Raw genomic sequence first — 22275 nt, 5'->3', positions numbered from 1 at the left:
AAGTTGACCCCGCGGTTCATTGGTCCGTTCCGTATTTCTCGGATCATTAATCCTGTCGCAGTGCGACTTCTTCTTCCGCGATATCTTCGTCGCGTCCACCCGGTCTTCCATGTCTCCTGTGTCAAGCCCGTTCTTCGCGCCCCCGCTCGTCTCCCCCCCCCCCCCCATCCTTGTCGAGGGCACACCCATCTACAGGGTCCGTAGGATTTTGGACATGCGTCCTCGGGGCCGTGGTCATCAGTACCTAGTAGATTGGGAGGGGTACGGTCCTGAGGAGAGGAGTTGGGTTCCCTCTCGGGACGTGCTGGACCGTGCGCTGATCGATGATTTCCTCCGTTGCCGCCAGGTTTCCTCCTCGAGTGCGCCAGGAGGCGCTCGGTGAGTGGGGGGGTACTGTCATGTATTGTCATGTTGTGTCTTGTTTCTGTCCTTTCCCTTCACCCTGTCTCCCTCTGCTGGTCGTTATTAGGTTACCTTTTCTCCCCCTCTTTCCCCCAGCTGTTCCTTGTCTCCTCCTAACTACCTCGTCACCCCTTTTCCCACCTGTTCCCTTTTTCCCTCTGATTAGTCCTCTATATCTCTCTCTGTTCCTGTTCCTGTCTTTGTCGGATTCTTGTTTGTGTTTTTCATGCCTGAACCAGACTATCGTCATGTTTGCTGCAACCTTGTCCTGTCCTGTCGGAATCTGCCGGTCCATCTGAGCCTACCTATGTTTTGTTATTAAAGAAGTTCTGTTTACGTTAATTCGCTTTTGGGTCCTCATTCACGCACCGTAACACAGACAGACAGATCAAATATAACAATAATGATATAATATTAAATGTAATAATAAATGAAATATTTCTCCCAAAATGTTTTATTTATTTATGTTTTAAATCATTTATATTGCATCCTTGAGCCATCCTCAATGCTTTGGAACAATCGAATATCAATTCAAGATCCAAAACACTTGATCTCCAAGAGTACATTACATCAAGGAAAAAAAACTACTACGAACGTAAACTAGGGTTGTAATGACCTAAACACACTGTGTGTCCCGAATGGTACCCTATTGCATATATAATACACTACATTATGCACTATACAGGGATTAGGGTGCCATTTTGGGACACAGCCAGTGACCTCCTGAACCCTATTGGTGATTTGACCACGCAAACATAGAAGCAGCTTAGCAGTGTAATGAAAACAACTAGATCTGGCTCTGTTGCTATTGCAGAAGACAGCAGAGGCATAAGGTATCAGACCGGGACAAATACATAGTGTAAAATACTTATGTAAAATACTTTGAAAAAAATACATGTACTTGAAAGTATTTGAGTTTGTACTTCTGGGACCATATTACATTGGTTATGTTCTACTGGTCCAAACTGAAATTAAGTGCAGTATTTGAAAGTATTTGAAAGTATTTGAAAGTATTTGAAAGTATTTGATATTTGACCCAGGTCTGCAAGGTATCACAATATCTGATATGAACCTCATTCTCCTTTTAAGAAAATATATAAAAGGCTAATTTCGGGGAAACAATGAAAAATGTATGAACGCAAATAAAATACATATATATATATATATATATATAGTATAATATAGTATACATTTGCCTCAATTGATTCATTCTTTTCTCATTTTTTTTTTTTTTTACAAAATAGAAATACCTGAGATAAGAACTCCCATATTGTTTAATAATAATGATGTACTATAAAAAAGGTTTGACACGTTCTTTTAGATAGAAAAAAAATTGTATAAAAAAAATAAACATATGGCAGCATCAATTGATAATCGATATAAATGTTGATCTTTTTGTTTCTGAGTTCTCAAAAGGAAGTAGTATAACGAACATTCACTCAGGGCTCTGGTCAAAAGAAGTGCACTACATAGGGAATAGGGTGCCATTTCAGACACAGAAACCAAGTGTGATGTCATCGTTATCATACCCATAAAGTAGCCTACCCTGTCCTCTTTACAAACGACTCGTTTTTTTGATGTGACTCGGAGTCGTTCAGATGGTACGACGTTGCTTCACAATAGCCCAGCCAGAAATACAGTATTTATTGAAAATGTTGAGTTACTTATCTCTTTTTTTTTCTCTCTAAAAATCAAGTTTTAAAAAAACAAACTTTTGTTGTTGTTGTTGAGCGTTAAAATGAACTCATTACCAAGCGTTTTTGCAAAAGGCCCTGTCATGCACATAACTGTTTACTTTAAATCAACACGTGGTTTTCATTTTTTGAGATTGAAAAATCAACTGCAGATTGTTGATTGGGACTTTAACCTTACTTAAGCTCAATAAAAACTGTCTGTTTCTGGCACGGCTAGTGGAAGTAGGACTCGAGGGAACCACGGCGACGCACGTCAGTAGTCCAGCAGTGGAAGCCTCCTCCCAGGGAGTTGGCGTGGCGGATGTTCACCTTGATGGTCTTGATACCTGGAGAACGGAGGGAGGGAGGGAGGGAGGGAGGGAGTGAGGGAGTGAGGGAGGGAGGGAGGGAGGGAGGGAGGGAGGGAGGGAGGGAGGGAGGGAGGGAGGGAGGGAGGGAGGGAGGGAGGGAGGGAGGGAGTCAGAAAAACCAGAGGAATGGCAGTTGTCAAAAGGTCTGTCTTGGAACTTTATCTGAACTAACTTAGACAAACAAATAAAAACTATCAATCGCTAAATAAAGATAAAAGGTCAAGAACTAAATGGTTGAATAAAATAGGGATTATAATGAATAGGTCATACACGAAGGTCATCTTCTACTCACCAAGGTGCTCAAACATCTTGTGGATGGTGTGCTCGTTGGCATCACACATGACCCGTTTGGGGTCCAGCATCAAGACATTCATGGACAGCCACTTAGAGGACATCCACAGAGGGTGGTCTGATGGGAGAACAGGTAGATTCACTAACCAGACACTCGTGGATATCGTCACACTATGAAAAGACCACACCGACAGTGTTGAGTATGAGTTTTCTATCAACAAATAAGAAAGTGCTAGAAATGGTGTTGTCTTTTGTTGATTGAATTCCCAAACAACAACAACAACAACAACAACAACAACAACATACCATCTGGAATCAGAGGGGTTGGAGGCTTCACCACGGTCCAGCCGGCCTTCTCAAACATCTCCACCTGAAGGAGAGAAATCAGAGATGCTGTGGGTCAGACAGAGAGGTCTGTTCCCATGTCACGTTTTATCAGTTACAGCACCGCTCCAACAGAGGGCACTGCAGGAATGCATATACAGGGGGAAAGGGCAAACTGGTGGAGGAGGGTAATCTCTCTCTCTCTCTCTCTCTCCACCCCTCTCTCTCCCATCTCTCTCTCTCTCTCTCTCTCTCTCTCTCTCTCCACCCCTCTCTCTCCCGTCTCTCTCTCCTCTCTCTCTCTCTCTCCTCTCTCTCTCTCTCTCTCTCTCTCTCTCTCTCTCTCTCTCTCTCTCCACCCCTCTCTCTCCCGTCTCTCTCTCCTCTCTCTCTCTCTCTCCCTTCCTCCCCGTCTCTCTCCTCTCATTCTCTCTTCACTCCACCCCCCCCCCCCCCCCCCCCCCCCCATCCCCCTTTCTCTTTCTCTCTCCCTCCATCTGACTGACCTGACGACAGGGACGATCAGGGTTGGACAGCACCAGTCCCGGCCCGATGATGTTGAAGGTGGCGTCAATGTGCATGGGGTTGGGGTCCTTGAATGAGATGATGTGGACCTTGTAGTCCGGGGCAAGATGGCGACGCATCCACTCAATCCCCATGTAGTTTGTAACCTGGAAATAGAGAAATAACGACTGGAATCAATCGACAATAAATTGTTTACACATTATTCACTTAGGAATGACGTGTTTAAATGACACCTAATCATTTCTTAGTAATATCTAGTACTAATAATAATACACCATTTGGTACCAGGTAGTTACCAATTGCGTTGATTTCGTCAACAGTAAGTTCCAGAAAGTACCTATTGATATCATATCATTTCCTGGTGAATACCACCAGGTAAACACTTTCTGAGACATGAAGACATTACCTTCACTAGTTAACACTGTGGTCCTACAGAGCACCCAATTCATTACCTTCACTAGTTAACACTGGTTCTACAGAGCACCCAATTCATTACCTTCACTAGTTAACACTGTGGTCCTACAGAGCACCCAATTCATTACCTTCACTAGTTAACACTGGTTCTACAGAGCACCCAATTCATTACCTTCACTAGTTAACACTGTGGTCATACAGAGCACCCAATTCATTACCTTCACTAGTTAACACTGTGGTCCTACAGAGCACCCAATTCATTACCTTCACTAGTTAACACTGTGGTCCTATAGAGCACCCAATTCATTACCTTCACTAGTTAACACTGTGGTCATACAGAGCACCCAATTCATTACCTTCACTAGTTAACACTGTGGTCCTACAGAGCACCCAATTCATTACCTTCACTAGTTAACACTGTGGTCCTATAGAGCACCCAATTCATTACCTTCACTAGTTAACACTGTGGTCCTATAGAGCACCCAATTCATTACCTTCACTAGTTAACACTGTGGTCCTACAGAGCACCCAATTCATTACCTTCACTAGTTAACACTGTGGTCCTACAGAGCACCCAATTCATTACCTTCACTGGTTAACACTGTGGTCCTATAGAGCACCCAATTCATTACCTTCACTAGTTAACACTGGTTCTACAGAGCACCCAATTCATTACCTTCACTAGTTAACACTGTGGTCCTACAGAGCACCCAATTCATTACCTTCACTAGTTAACACTGTGGTCCTATAGAGCACCCAATTCATTACCTTCACTAGTTAACACTGGTTCTACAGAGCACCCAATTCATTACCTTCACTAGTTAACACTGTGGTCATACAGAGCACCCAATTCATTACCTTCACTAGTTAACACTGTGGTCCTACAGAGCACCCAATTCATTACCTTCACTAGTTAACACTGCGGTCCTATAGAGCACCCAATTCATTACCTTCACTAGTTAACACTGTGGTCATACAGAGCACCCAATTCATTACCTTCACTAGTTAACACTGTGGTCATACAGAGCACCCAATTCATTACCTTCACTAGTTAACACTGTGGTCCTACAGAGCACCCAATTCATTACCTTCACTAGTTAACACTGTGGTCCTATAGAGCACCCAATTCATTACCTTCACTAGTTAACACTGTGGTCCTACAGAGCACCCAATTCATTACCTTCACTAGGTACCACTGTGGTCCTACAGAGCACCCAATTCATTACCTTCACTAGTTAACACTGTGGTCCTACAGAGCACCCAATTCATTACCTTCACTAGTTAACACTGTGGTCCTATAGAGCACCCAATTCATTACCTTCACTAGTTAACACCGTGGTCATACAGAGCACCCAATTCATTACCTTCACTAGTTAACACTGGTTCTACAGAGCACCCAATTCATTACCTTCACTAGTTAACACTGGTTCTACAGAGCACCCAATTCATTACCTTCACTAGTTAACACTGGTTCTACAGAGCACCCAATTCATTACCTTCACTAGTTAACACTGTGGTCCTACAGAGCACCCAATTCATTACCTTCACCAGTTAACACTGTGGTCCTACAGAGCACCCAATTCATTACCTTCACTAGTTAACACTGATTCTACAGAGCACCCAATTCATTACCTTCACTAGTTAACACTGTGGTCCTACAGAGCACCCAATTCATTACCTTCACTAGTTAACACTGGTTCTACAGAGCACCCAATTCATTACCTTCACTAGTTAACACTGTGGTCATACAGAGCACCCAATTCATTACCTTCACTAGTTAACACTGTGGTCCTACAGAGCACCCAATTCATTACCTTCACTAGTTAACACTGTGGTCCTACAGAGCACCCAATTAATTACCTTCACTAGTTAACACTGTGGTCCTACAGAGCACCCAATTCATTACCTTCACTAGTTAACACTGTGGTCCTACAGAGCACCCAATTCATTACCTTCACTAGTTAACACTGTGGTCCTACAGAGCACCCAATTCATTACCTTCACTAGTTAACACTGTGGTCCTATAGAGCACCCAATTCATTACCTTCACTAGTTAACACCGTGGTCATACAGAGCACCCAATTCATTACCTTCACTAGTTAACACTGGTTCTACAGAGCACCCAATTCATTACCTTCACTAGTTAACACTGGTTCAACAGAGCACCCAATTCATTACCTTCACTAGTTAACACTGTGGTCCTACAGAGCACCCAATTCATTACCTTCACTAGTTAACACTGTGGTCCTACAGAGCACCCAATTCATTACCTTCACTAGTTAACACTGTGGTCCTATAGAGCACCCAATTCATTACCTTCACTAGTTAACACTGGTTCTACAGAGCACCCAATTCATTACCTTCACTAGTTAACACTGTGGTCCTACAGAGCACCCAATTCATTACCTTCACTAGTTAACACTGTGGTCCTACAGAGCACCCAATTCATTACCTTCACTAGTTAACACTGTGGTCCTACAGAGCACCCAATTCATTACCTTCTCTAGTTAACACTGTGGTCCTACAGAGCACCCAATTAATTACCTTCACTAGTTAACACTGTGGTCCTACAGAGCACCCAATTCATTACCTTCACTAGTTAACACTGTGGTCCTACAGAGCACCCAATTCATTACCTTCACTAGTTAACACTGTGGTCCTACAGAGCACCCAATTAATTACCTTCACTAGTTAACACTGTGGTCCTACAGAGCACCCAATTCATTACCTTCACTAGTTAACGCTGTGGTCCTACAGAGCACCCAATTCATTACCTTCACTAGTTAACACTGTGGTCCTACAGAGCACCCAATTCATTACCTTCACTAGTTAACACTGTGGTCCTATAGAGCACCCAATTCATTACCTTCACTAGTTAACACTGTGGTCCTATAGAGCACCCAATTCATTACCTTCACTAGTTAACACTGTGGTCCTACAGAGCACCCAATTCATTACCTTCACTAGTTAACACTGTGGTCCTACAGAGAACCCAATTCATTACCTTCACTAGTTAACACTGTGGTCCTATAGAGCACCCAATTCATTACCTTCACTAGTTAACACTGGTTCTACAGAGCACCCAATTCATTACCTTCACTAGTTAACACTGTGGTCCTACAGAGCACCCAATTCATTACCTTCACTAGTTAACACTGTGGTCCTATAGAGCACCCAATTCATTACCTTCACTAGTTAACACTGGTTCTACAGAGCACCCAATTCATTACCTTCACTAGTTAACACTGTGGTCATACAGAGCACCCAATTCATTACCTTCACTAGTTAACACTGTGGTCCTACAGAGCACCCAATTCATTACCTTCACTAGTTAACACTGTGGTCCTACAGAGCACCCAATTCATTACCTTCACTAGTTAACACTGTGGTCCTACAGAGCACCCAATTCATTACCTTCACTAGTTAACACTGTGGTCCTACAGAGCACCCAATTCATTACCTTCACTAGTTAACACTGTGGTCCTATAGAGCACCCAATTCATTACCTTCACTAGTTAACACTGGTTCTACAGAGCACCCAATTCATTACCTTCACTAGTTAACACTGTGGTCCTACAGAGCACCCAATTCATTACCTTCACTAGTTAACACTGTGGTCCTACAGAGCACCCAATTCATTACCTTCACTAGTTAACACTGTGGTCCTACAGAGCACCCAATTCATTACCTTCACTAGTTAACACTGTGGTCCTATAGAGCACCCAATTCATTACCTTCACTAGTTAACACTGGTTCTACAGAGCACCCAATTCATTACCTTCACTAGTTAACACTGTGGTCATACAGAGCACCCAATTCATTACCTTCACTAGTTAACACTGTGGTCCTACAGAGCACCCAATTCATTACCTTCACTAGTTAACACTGCGGTCCTATAGAGCACCCAATTCATTACCTTCACTAGTTAACACTGTGGTCATACAGAGCACCCAATTCATTACCTTCACTAGTTAACACTGGTTCTACAGAGCACCCAATTCATTACCTTCACTAGTTAACACTGTGGTCATACAGAGCACCCAATTCATTACCTTCACTAGTTAACACTGTGGTCCTACAGAGCACCCAATTCATTACCTTCACTAGTTAACACTGTGGTCCTATAGAGCACCCAATTCATTACCTTCACTAGTTAACACTGTGGTCCTACAGAGCACCCAATTCATTACCTTCACTAGTTAACACTGTGGTCCTACAGAGCACCCAATTCATTACCTTCACTAGTTAACACTGTGGTCCTATAGAGCACCCAATTCATTACCTTCACTAGTTAACACTGGTTCTACAGAGCACCCAATTCATTACCTTCACTAGTTAACACTGTGGTCCTACAGAGCACCCAATTCATTACCTTCACTAGTTAACACTGTGGTCCTATAGAGCACCCAATTCATTACCTTCACTAGTTAACACTGGTTCTACAGAGCACCCAATTCATTACCTTCACTAGTTAACACTGTGGTCATACAGAGCACCCAATTCATTACCTTCACTAGTTAACACTGTGGTCCTACAGAGCACCCAATTCATTACCTTCACTAGTTAACACTGCGGTCCTATAGAGCACCCAATTCATTACCTTCACTAGTTAACACTGTGGTCATACAGAGCACCCAATTCATTACCTTCACTAGTTAACACTGTGGTCATACAGAGCACCCAATTCATTACCTTCACTAGTTAACACTGTGGTCCTACAGAGCACCCAATTCATTACCTTCACTAGTTAACACTGTGGTCCTATAGAGCACCCAATTCATTACCTTCACTAGTTAACACTGTGGTCCTACAGAGCACCCAATTCATTACCTTCACTAGTTAACACTGTGGTCCTACAGAGCACCCAATTCATTACCTTCACTAGTTAACACTGTGGTCCTACAGAGCACCCAATTCATTACCTTCACTAGTTAACACTGTGGTCCTATAGAGCACCCAATTCATTACCTTCACTAGTTAACACCGTGGTCATACAGAGCACCCAATTCATTACCTTCACTAGTTAACACTGGTTCTACAGAGCACCCAATTCATTACCTTCACTAGTTAACACTGGTTCTACAGAGCACCCAATTCATTACCTTCACTAGTTAACACTGGTTCTACAGAGCACCCAATTCATTACCTTCACTAGTTAACACTGTGGTCCTACAGAGCACCCAATTCATTACCTTCACCAGTTAACACTGTGGTCCTACAGAGCACCCAATTCATTACCTTCACTAGTTAACACTGGTTCTACAGAGCACCCAATTTATTACCTTCACTAGTTAACACTGATTCTACAGAGCACCCAATTCATTACCTTCACTAGTTAACACTGTGGTCCTACAGAGCACCCAATTCATTACCTTCACTAGTTAACACTGTGGTCCTACAGAGCACCCAATTCATTACCTTCACTAGTTAACACTGTGGTCCTATAGAGCACCCAATTCATTACCTTCACTAGTTAACACTGGTTCTACAGAGCACCCAATTCATTACCTTCACTAGTTAACACTGTGGTCCTACAGAGCACCCAATTCATTACCTTCACTAGTTAACACTGTGGTCCTATAGAGCACCCAATTCATTACCTTCACTAGTTAACACTGGTTCTACAGAGCACCCAATTCATTACCTTCACTAGTTAACACTGTGGTCATACAGAGCACCCAATTCATTACCTTCACTAGTTAACACTGTGGTCCTACAGAGCACCCAATTCATTACCTTCACTAGTTAACACTGCGGTCCTATAGAGCACCCAATTCATTACCTTCACTAGTTAACACTGTGGTCATACAGAGCACCCAATTCATTACCTTCACTAGTTAACACTGTGGTCATACAGAGCACCCAATTCATTACCTTCACTAGTTAACACTGTGGTCCTACAGAGCACCCAATTCATTACCTTCACTAGTTAACACTGTGGTCCTATAGAGCACCCAATTCATTACCTTCACTAGTTAACACTGTGGTCCTACAGAGCACCCAATTCATTACCTTCACTAGTTAACACTGTGGTCCTACAGAGCACCCAATTCATTACCTTCACTAGTTAACACTGTGGTCCTACAGAGCACCCAATTCATTACCTTCACTAGTTAACACTGTGGTCCTATAGAGCACCCAATTCATTACCTTCACTAGTTAACACCGTGGTCATACAGAGCACCCAATTCATTACCTTCACTAGTTAACACTGGTTCTACAGAGCACCCAATTCATTACCTTCACTAGTTAACACTGGTTCTACAGAGCACCCAATTCATTACCTTCACTAGTTAACACTGGTTCTACAGAGCACCCAATTCATTACCTTCACTAGTTAACACTGTGGTCCTACAGAGCACCCAATTCATTACCTTCACCAGTTAACACTGTGGTCCTACAGAGCACCCAATTCATTACCTTCACTAGTTAACACTGGTTCTACAGAGCACCCAATTTATTACCTTCACTAGTTAACACTGATTCTACAGAGCACCCAATTCATTACCTTCACTAGTTAACACTGTGGTCCTACAGAGCACCCAATTCATTACCTTCACTAGTTAACACTGGTTCTACAGAGCACCCAATTCATTACCTTCACTAGTTAACACTGTGGTCATACAGAGCACCCAATTCATTACCTTCACTAGTTAACACTGTGGTCCTACAGAGCACCCAATTCATTACCTTCACTAGTTAACACTGTGGTCCTACAGAGCACCCAATTAATTACCTTCACTAGTTAACACTGTGGTCCTACAGAGCACCCAATTCATTACCTTCACTAGTTAACACTGTGGTCCTACAGAGCACCCAATTCATTACCTTCACTAGTTAACACTGTGGTCCTACAGAGCACCCAATTCATTACCTTCACTAGTTAACACTGTGGTCCTATAGAGCACCCAATTCATTACCTTCACTAGTTAACACCGTGGTCATACAGAGCACCCAATTCATTACCTTCACTAGTTAACACTGGTTCTACAGAGCACCCAATTCATTACCTTCACTAGTTAACACTGGTTCAACAGAGCACCCAATTCATTACCTTCACTAGTTAACACTGTGGTCCTACAGAGCACCCAATTCATTACCTTCACTAGTTAACACTGTGGTCCTACAGAGCACCCAATTCATTACCTTCACTAGTTAACACTGTGGTCCTATAGAGCACCCAATTCATTACCTTCACTAGTTAACACTGGTTCTACAGAGCACCCAATTCATTACCTTCACTAGTTAACACTGTGGTCCTACAGAGCACCCAATTCATTACCTTCACTAGTTAACACTGTGGTCCTACAGAGCACCCAATTCATTACCTTCACTAGTTAACACTGTGGTCCTACAGAGCACCCAATTCATTACCTTCACTAGTTAACACTGTGGTCCTACAGAGCACCCAATTAATTACCTTCACTAGTTAACACTGTGGTCCTACAGAGCACCCAATTCATTACCTTCACTAGTTAACGCTGTGGTCCTACAGAGCACCCAATTCATTACCTTCACTAGTTAACACTGTGGTCCTACAGAGCACCCAATTCATTACCTTCACCAGTTAACACTGTGGTCCTACAGAGCACCCAATTCATTACCTTCACTAGTTAACACTGTGGTCCTACAGAGCACCCAATTCATTACCTTCACTAGTTAACACTGTGGTCCTACAGAGCACCCAATTCATTACCTTCACTAGTTAACACTGGTTCTACAGAGCACCCAATTCATTACCTTCACTAGTTAACACTGGTTCAACAGAGCACCCAATTCATTACCTTCACTAGTTAACACTGTGGTCCTACAGAGCACCCAATTCATTACCTTCACTAGTTAACACTGTGGTCCTACAGAGCACCTAATTCATTACCTTCACTAGTTAACACTGTGGTCCTATAGAGCACCCAATTCATTACCTTCACTAGTTAACACTGGTTCTACAGAGCACCCAATTCATTACCTTCACTAGTTAACACTGTGGTCCTACAGAGCACCCAATTCATTACCTTCACTAGTTAACACTGTGGTCCTACAGAGCACCCAATTCATTACCTTCACTAGTTAACACTGTGGTCCTACAGAGCACCCAATTCATTACCTTCACTAGTTAACACTGTGGTCCTACAGAGCACCCAATTAATTACCTTCACTAGTTAACACTGTGGTCCTACAGAGCACCCAATTCATTACCTTCACTAGTTAACGCTGTGGTCCTACAGAGCACCCAATTCATTACCTTCACTAGTTAACACTGTGGTCCTACAGAGCACCCAATTCATTACCTTCACCAGTTAACACTGTGGTCCTACAGAGCACCCAATTCATTACCTTCACTAGTTAACACTGTGGTCCTACAGAGCACCCAATTCATTACCTTCACTAGTTAACACTGTGGTCCTACAGAGCACCCAATTCATTACCTTCACTAGTTAACACTGTGGTCCTACAGAGCACCCAATTCATTACCTTCACTAGTTAACACTGTGGTCCTACAGAGCACCCAATTAATTACCTTCACTAGTTAACACTGTGGTCCTACAGAGCACCCAATTAATTACCTTCACTAGTTAACACTGTGGTCCTACAGAGCACCCAATTAATTACCTTCACTAGTTAACACTGTGGTCCTACAGAGCATCCAATTAATTACCTTCACTAGTTAACACTGTGGTCCTACAGAGCACCCAATTAATTACCTTCACTAGTTAACACTGTGGTCCTACAGAGCACCCAATTAATTACCTTCACTAGTTAACACTGTGGTCCTACAGAGCTGGCCCGTAGGCTTCTAGGCCTGTATCTAATTGTGTTAATTAGTGGCTCTAAACTCGGTCATTGACAAACTATAAAAAAAGCCTCAAAGGGACTCAATGTGTTCCGTGACCCCGTGACCCCATGACCCCGTTACCATGGGATCCGTCTGTACACCAGTTGTCTGTTCTGTCGGCTTCTTTGCTCCAGACTGGGGATGTAATTGCAGCCAGGCAGTGTAGGGCTTCTGTTAAGGCAAGTTCTGCATCCCTATTACTGTTTTGTCTCTTTATTAGGTGAACTGTAGCTACGCTGTTAAGGCCAAATCAACGACACCTGGTCGTCCAACATCTCATTCCAAATCCATGGTCATTAAAATCGAGATGGTCCCTCCTTTGCTGCTATAACAGCCTCCACTCTTCTGGGAAGGCTTCTCACTAGTTGTTGGAACATTGCTGCAGGGGACTTGCTTTCATTCAGCCACAAGAGCATTAGTGAGGTCGGGCACTGATGTTGGGCGATTAGGCCTGGCTCGCAGTCAGTGTTCCAATCCCAAAGGTGTTCAATGGGGTGAGGTCAGGGCTCTGTGCAGGCCAGTCAAGTTCTTCCACACCGATCTCAACAAACCATTTCTGTATGGGCCTTCCTTTGTGCACGGGGATATTGTCATGCTGAAACAGGAAAGGGCCTTCCCGAAACTGTTGCCACAAAGTTGGAAGCACAGAATCGTTTAGAATGTCATTGGATGCTGGAGCGTTAAGATTTCCCTTCACTGGAACTAAAGGAGTCGAACCATGAAATACAGCTCCAGACCATTATTCCTCCACCAAACTTTACAATTGTCACTATGCATATGGGCAGGTAGTGTTGTCCTGGCATCCACCTAACTCAAATTCGTCCGTCGGACTGCCAGATGGTGAAGCATCATTCATCACTCCAGAGGACGCGTTTCCACTGCTCCAGAGTCCAATGGCGGCAAGCTTTACACCCCTCCAGCCTGACGCTCGGCATTGCACATGGTGATCTTAGACTTGTGTGCAGCTGCTCGGCCATGGAAACCCATTTCATGAAGCTCCTGACGAACAGTTATTGTGCTGATGTTGCTTCCAGAGGCAGTTTGGAACTTGGTAGTGAGTGTTGCTACGCACTTCAGCAGTCGGTAGTCACGTTCTGTGAGCTTGTGTGGCCTACCACTTTGCAGCTGAGCCGTTGTTGCTCCTAGATGTTTCCACTTCACAATAATAGTACTCACAGTTGTTCGGGGCAGCTCTAGCAGGGCATACATTTTACAAACAGACTTGTTGGAAAGGTGGCATCCTATGACGGTGCCACGTTGAAAGTCACTGACCTCTTCAGGATGGCCATTCTACTGCCAATGTTTGTCTATGGAGATCGCATGACTGTGTGCTCGATTTTATACACCTGTCAGCAATGGGTGTGGCTGAAATCCACTCATTTGAAGGGCTGTCCACATACTTTTTTTTTTAGATTAAGGAGTGAACACAGTGTGACTCTATAAAAGATATGTGGCATTGGGGCCTCCATACCTGACTCCTCTGGACGAACAGATCCCTGCCAGCTCTGATGAAGTCAGCGGCGTCGAAGCACGGCTCGTGTTCGGTGGTGACAAACTTTCCCTGGGCAGCCAGCTTGTGTCTGTCCTCCACCGTGCGGATAGGGTAGTCCTGGAGGGGGGAAGAGAGAGACAGATTAGAGAGACAGATTAGAGAGACAGACAGGTTAGTCCTGGAGGGGGGCAGAGAGACAGACAGATTAGAGAGACAGATTAGAGAGACAGATTAGCGAGACAGACAGGTTAGTCCTAGAGGGGGGCAGAGAGAGAGACAGATTAGAGAGACAGATTAGAGAGACAGATTAGAGAGCGATTAGAGAGACAGATTAGAGAGACAGACAGGTTAGTCCTGGAGGGGGGCAGAGAGACAGACAGATTAGAGAGACAGATTAGAGAGACAGATTAGCGAGACAGACAGGTTAGTCCTAGAGGGGGGCAGAGAGAGAGACAGATTAGAGAGACAGATTAGAGGGACAGATTAGAGGGACAGATTAGAGAGACAGATTAGAGAGACAGATTAGAGAGACAGATTAGAGAGACAGATTAGCGAGACAGACAGGTTAGTCCTAGAGGGGGGCAGAGAGAGACAGATTAGAGAGACAGATTAGAGGGACAGATTAGAGGGACAGATTAGAGGGACAGATTAGAGAGACAGATTAGAGAGACAGATTAGAGAGACAGATTAGAGAGACAGATTAGAGAGACAGATTAGAGAGACAGATTAGAGAGACAGACAGGTTAGTCCTGGAGGGGGCAAAGAGAGAGACAGATTAGAGAGACAGACTGGTTAGTCCTGGAGGGGGCAGAGAGAGAGACAGATTAGAGAGACAGACTGGTTAGTCCTGGAGGGGGCAGAGAGAGACAGATTAGAGAGACAGACAGGTTAGTCCTGGAGGGGGGGCAGAGAGAGAGAGACAGATTAGAGAGACAGATTAGAGAGGCAGACAGGTTAGTCATGGAGGGGGCAAAGAGAGAGACAGATTAGAGAGACAGACAGGTTAGTGCTGGAGGGGGCAGAGAGAGAGACAGATTAGAGAGACAGACAGGTTAGTCCTGGAGGGGGCAAAGAGAGAGACAGATTAGAGAGACAGACAGGTTAGTCCTGGAGGGGGCAGAGAGAGACAGATTAGAGAGACAGACAGGTTAGTCATGGAGGGGGCAGAGAGAGAGACAGATTAGAGAGACAGACAGGTTAGTCCTGGAGGGGGCAGAGAGAGAGACAGATTAGAGAGACAGACAGGTTAGTCCTGGAGGGGGCAGAGAGAGAGACAGATTAGAGAGACAGACAGGTTAGTCCTGGAGGGGGCAAAGAGAGAGACAGATTAGAGAGACAGACAGGTTAGTCCTGGAGGTGGCAGAGAGAGACAGATTAGAGAGACAGACAGGTTAGTGCTGGAGGGGGCAGAGAGAGAGACAGATTAGAGAGACAGACAGGTTAGTCCTGGAGGGGGCAGAGAGAGAGAGACAGATTAGAGAGACAGACAGGTTAGTCCTGGAGGGGGCAGAGAGAAATACAGATTAGTCCTGGAGGGGGCAGGGAGAGAGACAGATTAGAGAGACAGACAGGTAAATCCTGGAGAGGGTCAGAATGAGAGACAGATTAGAGAGACAGACAGGTTAGTCCTGGAGGGGGCAAAGAGAGAGACAGATTAGAGAGACAGACAGGTTAGTCCTGGAGGGGGCAGAGAAGGAGACAGATTAGAGAGACAGACAGATTATTGCTGGAGGGGGCAGAGAGACAGACAGGGCAAAGAGACAGACAAGTTAGTTCTGGAGGGGGCAGGGAGAGAGACAGATTAGAGAGACAGACAGGTTAGTGCTGGAGGGGGCAGAGAGAGAGACAGATTAGAGAGACAGACAGGTTAGTGCTGGAGGGGGCAGAGAGAGAGAGACAGATTAGAGAGACAGACAAGTTAGTCCTGGAGGGGGCAGAGAGAGAGACAGATTAGAGAGACAGACAGGTTAGTCCTGGAGGGGCAGAGAGAGAGACATATTAGAGAGACAGACAGGGCAGAGAGAGAGAGAGAGACAGGTTAGTCCTGGAGGGGGTCAGAGAGAGAGAGACAGATTTGAGAGACAGACAGGTTAGTCCTGGGGGGGGGGGCAGAGAGAGAGACAGATTATAGAGACAGACAGGTAAATCCTGGAGGGGGACAGAGAGAGAGACAGATTAGAGAGAGAGACAGGTTAGTCCTGGAGGGGGTCAGAGAGAGAGACAGATTAGAGAGACAGACAGGTTAGTCCTTGGGGGGGCAGAGAGAGAGAGATTAGAGAGACAGACAGGTTAGTCCTGGAGGGGGCAAAGAGAGAGACAGATTAGAGAGACAGACAGGTTAGTCCTGGGGGGGGGGGGCAGAGAGAGAGACAGATTATAGAGACAGACAGAGCAGAGAGAGAAAGACAGGTTAGTCCTGGAGTGGGGACAGAGAGAGAGACAGACAGGTTAGTCCTGGAAGGGGGACAGAGAGAGAGACAGATTAGAGAGACAGACAGGGCAGAGAGAGAGTGAGAGACATGTTAGTCCTGGAGTGGGGAGGGGGGTCAGACAGAGGTCAGAGACTGACTGGTTTAAACGTAGACTCAGTGATAAACAAAGTAAACATCAGTATCGGGACGATTTCCGCAACAGAGAGTTGAAGCACGAGGCTAAACTTCTCCACCGTTTTTGGCAGGCTGCAACCATCACACTGCAGCAGAGTGAAGTGTGCCCGTGCAGATACTCTGTGAGAGTGCATCTTCTTGCATCACACTCATAAGAAATATCTTTGGTCAACCCTGCTGCTCGTGGCAATGTCACGTCGCTGAGTCTCAGTTTAAGGAGAGGTCAGAGAAACTGACAGGTTGGAGAGGAGGGGTTGATTATCTACAGCCATTAAGTTATGAGTCTCAGTTAAAGGAGAGGTCAGAGAAACTGACAGGTTGGCGCAGGGGGGTTGATTATCTACAGCCATTAAGTTATGAGTCTCAGTTTAAGGAGAGCTCAGAGAAACTGACAGGTTGGCGCAGGGGGGTTGATTATCTGCAGCCATTAAGTTATGAGTCTCAGTTTAAGGAGAGCTCAGAGAAACTGACAGGTTGGAGCAGGGGGGTTGATTATCTACAGCCATTAAGTTATGAGTCTCAGTTTAAGGAGAGGTCAGAGAAACTGACAGGTTGGCGCAGGGCGGTTGATTATCTACAGCCATTAATAAGTTATGAGTCTCAGTTTAAGGAGAGGTCAGAGAAACTGACAGGTTGGAGTGGAGGGGTTGATTATCTACATCCATTAATAAATTATGAGTCTCAGTTTAAGGAGAGGTCAGAGAAACTGACAGGTTGGAGTGGAGGGGTTGATTATCTACATCCATTAATAAGTTATGAGTCTCAGTTTAAGGAGAGGTCAGAGAAACTGACAGGTTGGAGAGGAGGGGTTGATTATCTACAGCCATTAAGTTATGAGTCTCAGTTTAAGGAGAGGTCAGAGAAACTGACAGGTTGTAGTGGAGGGGTTTATTATCTACAGCTATTAAGTTATGAGTCTCAGTTTAAGGAGAGGTCAGAGAAACTGACAAGTTGGAGTGGAGGGGTTGATTATCTACAGCCATTAAGTTATGAGTCTCAGTTTAAGGAGAGCTCAGAGAAACTGACAGGTTGGAGTGGAGGGGTTGATTATCTACAGACTTTAAGTTATGAGTCTCAGTTTAAGGAGAGGGTCAGAGAAACTGACAGGTTGGAGCAGGGGGTTGATTATCTACATCCATTAATAAATTATGAGTCTCAGTTTAAGGAAAGGTCAGAGAAACTGACAGGTTGGAGCAGGGGGTTGATTATCTACATCCATTAATAAATTATGAGTCTCAGTTTAAGGAGTGGTCAGAGAAACTGACAGGTTGGCGCAGGGGGGGTTGATTATCTACAGCCATTAAGTTATGAGTCTCAGTTTAAGGAGAGGTCAGAGAAACTGATAGGTTGGAGCAGGGGGGTTGATTATCTACAGCCATTACGTTATCATGTATGAACTGTGTATCTTTAAATGGCCCCTTGCCACATGAGTAAAATACACACCCTGTTCTTGGGCCAAATCTCATGAGTAATACAAACACACTAAATTTGGGCCTAATCTCATGGGTAATACAAATACACTAAATTTGGGCCTAATCTCATGGGTAATATGTCACTTATAGCATGCTATATGAGATACGGCCAAAGAACAGAGTAATCTATGCCACGTATAGTAGAAGCTTTTACTCAAAGGGGTTTTACATAACAGTGAATGCATGTCTAGTATGTGATCCCTGCAGGAACAGAGACTCTGAAGTGAGTAGAGCACCTCTCGGGGGTCAGGATGACAACTGCAGTGAGTAGAGCACCTCTCGGGGGTCAGGGTGACATCTGAAGTGAGTAGAGCACCTCTCGGGGGTCAGGGTGACATCTGCAGTGAGTAGAGCACCTCTCGGGGGTCATCTAGCACCTACCTGATCGTACAGCTCATCAGACATGGTGGGTTTTGGGGGGGTGGTCCACTTGGCACCCTTTCTGAAGTACTCCTTGATGAGGGGTCTGTAGGCTCGGTACTCAAAGAAGCGGGACCTCCAGGCCATGGGAGCCTCGATGATCTCATTCCCCACTACCATGAGGATGTCTCTGGGCATGGCAGCATACATGCCTGGGTGGAGGAGAGGAGAGGAGACATGCTAGAGACACACAGGTTGTTTTTTTTTTTACTCAATGCTCAGGTGGTGAATTTTCTATCAAACAATCAATTAACCAACCAACCGAACCAACAAACCCACCAATCAATTAACCAACCAATCCCGTAGCGCTCCCCTCTGCCTACCAGTAGAGGTGAAGTCTGGAGTGTTGTACTCAAAGGACCAGTCCATGGGTTCAGGTCTCTGGACTGTAACTCCCTCCATGCGGAGAATATTGCACATTTCTTCAATCTCAGCAACGGCTTTCTTCAAGTGGTCCTCAGGAAAGCTTTGGCCCCCATACTTCTGGTAGAAGGGCCAATGCTTCTCATATGTGTTAGCCTGTTGAAAAAAAGTTGAATACATCAATATGGGTTCTTCATTCATTCATTTATTTGAATTATTAATATTTCATTTGAGCAGGTGAGTCCCATTAAAGATATTAATGTATTTGGCAAGGAAGCTGTTGCTATTTGCAATAGGCTAATTTTGCATCAACTCAATGCAATAATAATATATTTATGGTTCATTGCATCTTAGTTTAAACATAGTGTAGATTTGTTCTACATAATTGTGAGTCCTGACTTGATGACCTCACCTTGACCTCTACTGTGAAAGGAGGGACGCGCGCGTTCTCGGCGCGGCCTACGATCACCTCTTCGAGCGGGTCCCATTCGTTGTAGGCGCAGACAGGACACTCCTGTCGCTCAGGCTCAGTGACAGCGTTCTCCTCCAGGGCGCGTTGCGGCTGCGCGGCAGCAGCGGAACTCGAGTAGCTCTGGAACGCGCCCTGCACCCAGCCAGTCATGGCGCGGCCGAGCTGCGGGAAGATGAACAGCTGCGTCAGTATCATCTGCTCACATGTCACGGTGTGGTCACACATTACATGTAATGTTTAGAATGACAGGAAATGAGCTGTAAAACTGAAACATTTTCTCTCGGCTTCATGGCAAAATGTGTACAATAGCATCATATTAGCTATAAAACTGCAAATGTTTATCTTTGCCCCATAGCAGAATGTGCAGCATTGTAGGAAGTTAGTTGTTTCCCCCCCAAAAAAAATCCTTAATCATGTTTCGCTCAGACCTTGCGGGGCGCGAAACTGCGGTATGCCACTGGGTCACACTGCTGGCTCCGCAACGCAACATACATGATTACAGGGCCGTTCACAAGTTTACCATATAACATTATATTATAATCAAATTGATTAAGATGTTAACCTTCCAACAAATGTGGATTTGTTTTATATATTTTTCCAATCAGTAGTTGAACTGAGGTGATTCTTCAAGTCCTGACCATGCTAACAGTGGTTTAAAGATAAGTCGACCAAGGACTAACCTGTTAGCTTAATCTCTTGCAGTAAGCCTTATCATACACATTCGACATTACACAAAGACCGATGCATTACAAGGCCAAAAGGAAAACCATTGGTCAATATAAGGTGTTCAAGCCTAACGGAGCGGTGTTAGATATGGACTATTGGTTTTGAGTCAAGGTGCGCTTGATAAACGCACTTATCTCGGTTGGATGTATGATTTCAAGGGGCCAGGGAGGGCATGCGCAGCTCTCCGTGTCAGTGGGTTCAGGGAGGGCCCGCAACAGCTGTCCACTGTCATTCACGCGCAAAAATTTGCTGCCGGACACACGTCTCTCTCTTACACATTTCCAAATAAAGCAGAAACGTTCTCTTCCAATAAATACATAGGTTGATGTTTTAACTTCTGTAGCAATTTTTGCCTTCTACTCCGTGCAGATGGAATTGACTTAATTCACAATTCCAGAGAACAGCATGCGAAATTCTTGAGTAACGCAAGACATGCTGCTATATTCGTTTTATTTGAAACAAAAACTCGCCTATGTCCGGACAAAATCAATGAATGAAAGAAAATGACATGCTTTTTGATTGGTAGGCCTACATTTAATGGAGTATTTTGCTGTGAAAAGAAGGTGTAAAAAATAGCCTATTCATTTTATTCTAAAGAATAATGTTCAAAGTAATCAGAACAAATTAAATTAATAAAAAATAATATTATAATTGTAAAAAAATTAAATGAAATGTGTTCACTTTTCTGAGTGACAGCCAACAGCTGTTTGCCGCAGCTGCGCTTTCCATGAGACTCGCCACATTTTATGATTTTGTACATTTCTGAATAAACAAAAAACAGGAACTAAATACCAACCATAGATCCGATCAGATGGGCGGCCTCGGCCCCCCTGCTACCTCCTCTGAGACACCTGACTCGCAGCATTGTCCGACCTGATAATGGTGATGGCTATTTGGGATATTCTAGCGGCGGGCGGCTTCGCGGCAGGACAAGATCCACCTGAATGTCAGGAGTTCTGAGAATGAATGGAAGACCCTTCGCGTTCTGATGCCTCTTTATATCCGCTCGCAGGGCCCCTCGAGGCATTGGGACAAGTTGTGGGGGGGCAGTCAACGTGACCTGAGAAAAATGTTCCCTGAAATTCTACACCTTACGCCAGCACATTCTTATCAGTCGCACACCCAATCTCTCCCACACAAATGGAAGAAAGTAACGCAACTGGCCGATCCGTTTCATACATGGTTTTCAGTCACATCTGAAACGTTGCAGACAGCCTGCAAAAATAGCAAAATTAATAACATTTGCATATCATTATTCAATGATGAGATTATTAAACCTATTGCCTGAAAAAGGGGATTGAGACATTTCTGAGATAATTGTATGATGTTTCAAAACAGGGCTGATTAGCATTTGTATGTCGTCGTGTTTTTACTGTAAAATAAATCACCTCAACTATGTGATTTAGAACATGTTGATGGAACAGAGGCCACGTGTGGGACACTGCACTAGTTATAACATGATGCAGGCTACAGGAGGTGGGACACTGCACTAGTCAAATCAAATCAAATTTTATTTGTCACATACACATGGTTAGCAGATGTTAGTGCGAGTGTAGCGAAATGCTTGTGCTTCTAGTTCCGACAATGCAGTAATAACAAGTAATCTAACTAACAATTCCAAAACTACTGTCTTGTACACAGTGTAAGGGGATAAAGAATATGTACATAAGGATATATGAATGAGTGATGGTACAGAGCAGCATAGGCAAGATACAGTAGATGGTATCGAGTACAGTATGTACAAATGAGATGAGTATGTAAACAAAGTGGCATAGTATAGTATAAAGTGGCTAGTGATACATGTATTACATAAGGATACCGTCGATGATATAGAGTACAGTATATACGTATGCATATGAGATGAATAATGTAGGGTAAGTAACATTTATAT

The 22275-nt window shown here is 44.3% G+C and overlaps 1 protein-coding gene across 1 annotated transcript; it reads right to left on the bottom strand.

The window, feature by feature from the left end:
• Positions 1-838: 838 nt before the first annotated feature.
• Positions 839-21334, bottom strand: LOC110509505 (glycine amidinotransferase, mitochondrial). Its single transcript, XM_036981518.1, has 9 exons — positions 21181-21334; positions 19599-19820; positions 19147-19342; positions 18785-18975; positions 14305-14442; positions 3568-3732; positions 3044-3107; positions 2739-2855; positions 839-2422 (listed from the first exon to the last, which is right to left on the bottom strand). Exons 1-9 carry the CDS (start codon positions 21247-21249, stop codon positions 2310-2312), a joined length of 1275 nt encoding a protein of 424 aa, XP_036837413.1. The 5' UTR covers positions 21250-21334; the 3' UTR covers positions 839-2309.
• Between the last annotated feature and the right edge of the window lie 941 nt (positions 21335-22275).

This window comes from Oncorhynchus mykiss, chromosome 6 (genome assembly GCF_013265735.2).
Source record: "Oncorhynchus mykiss isolate Arlee chromosome 6, USDA_OmykA_1.1, whole genome shotgun sequence".
NCBI lineage: Eukaryota > Metazoa > Chordata > Actinopteri > Salmoniformes > Salmonidae > Oncorhynchus > Oncorhynchus mykiss.
The sequence above is the reverse complement of the archived record's forward strand: the minus strand, read 5'-3'. Positions and strand labels throughout refer to the sequence as shown.

What these genes read in the sequence shown, in the direction of transcription:
- LOC110509505 (XM_036981518.1), bottom strand. Translation starts at nt 21,249, where the DNA reads ATGCTGCGAGTCAGGTGTCTCAGAGGAGGTAGCAGGGGGGCCGAGGCC. An exon ending in CTTTCACAGTAGAGGTCAAG is followed by an intron (nt 19,343 to 19,598) that starts GTGAGGTCATCA and finishes TTTTTTCAACAG; the next exon opens with GCTAACACATATGAGAAGCA. An exon ending in CAAGATGTTTGAGCACCTTG is followed by an intron (nt 2,423 to 2,738) that starts GTGAGTAGAAGA and finishes TCCGTTCTCCAG; the next exon opens with GTATCAAGACCATCAAGGTG.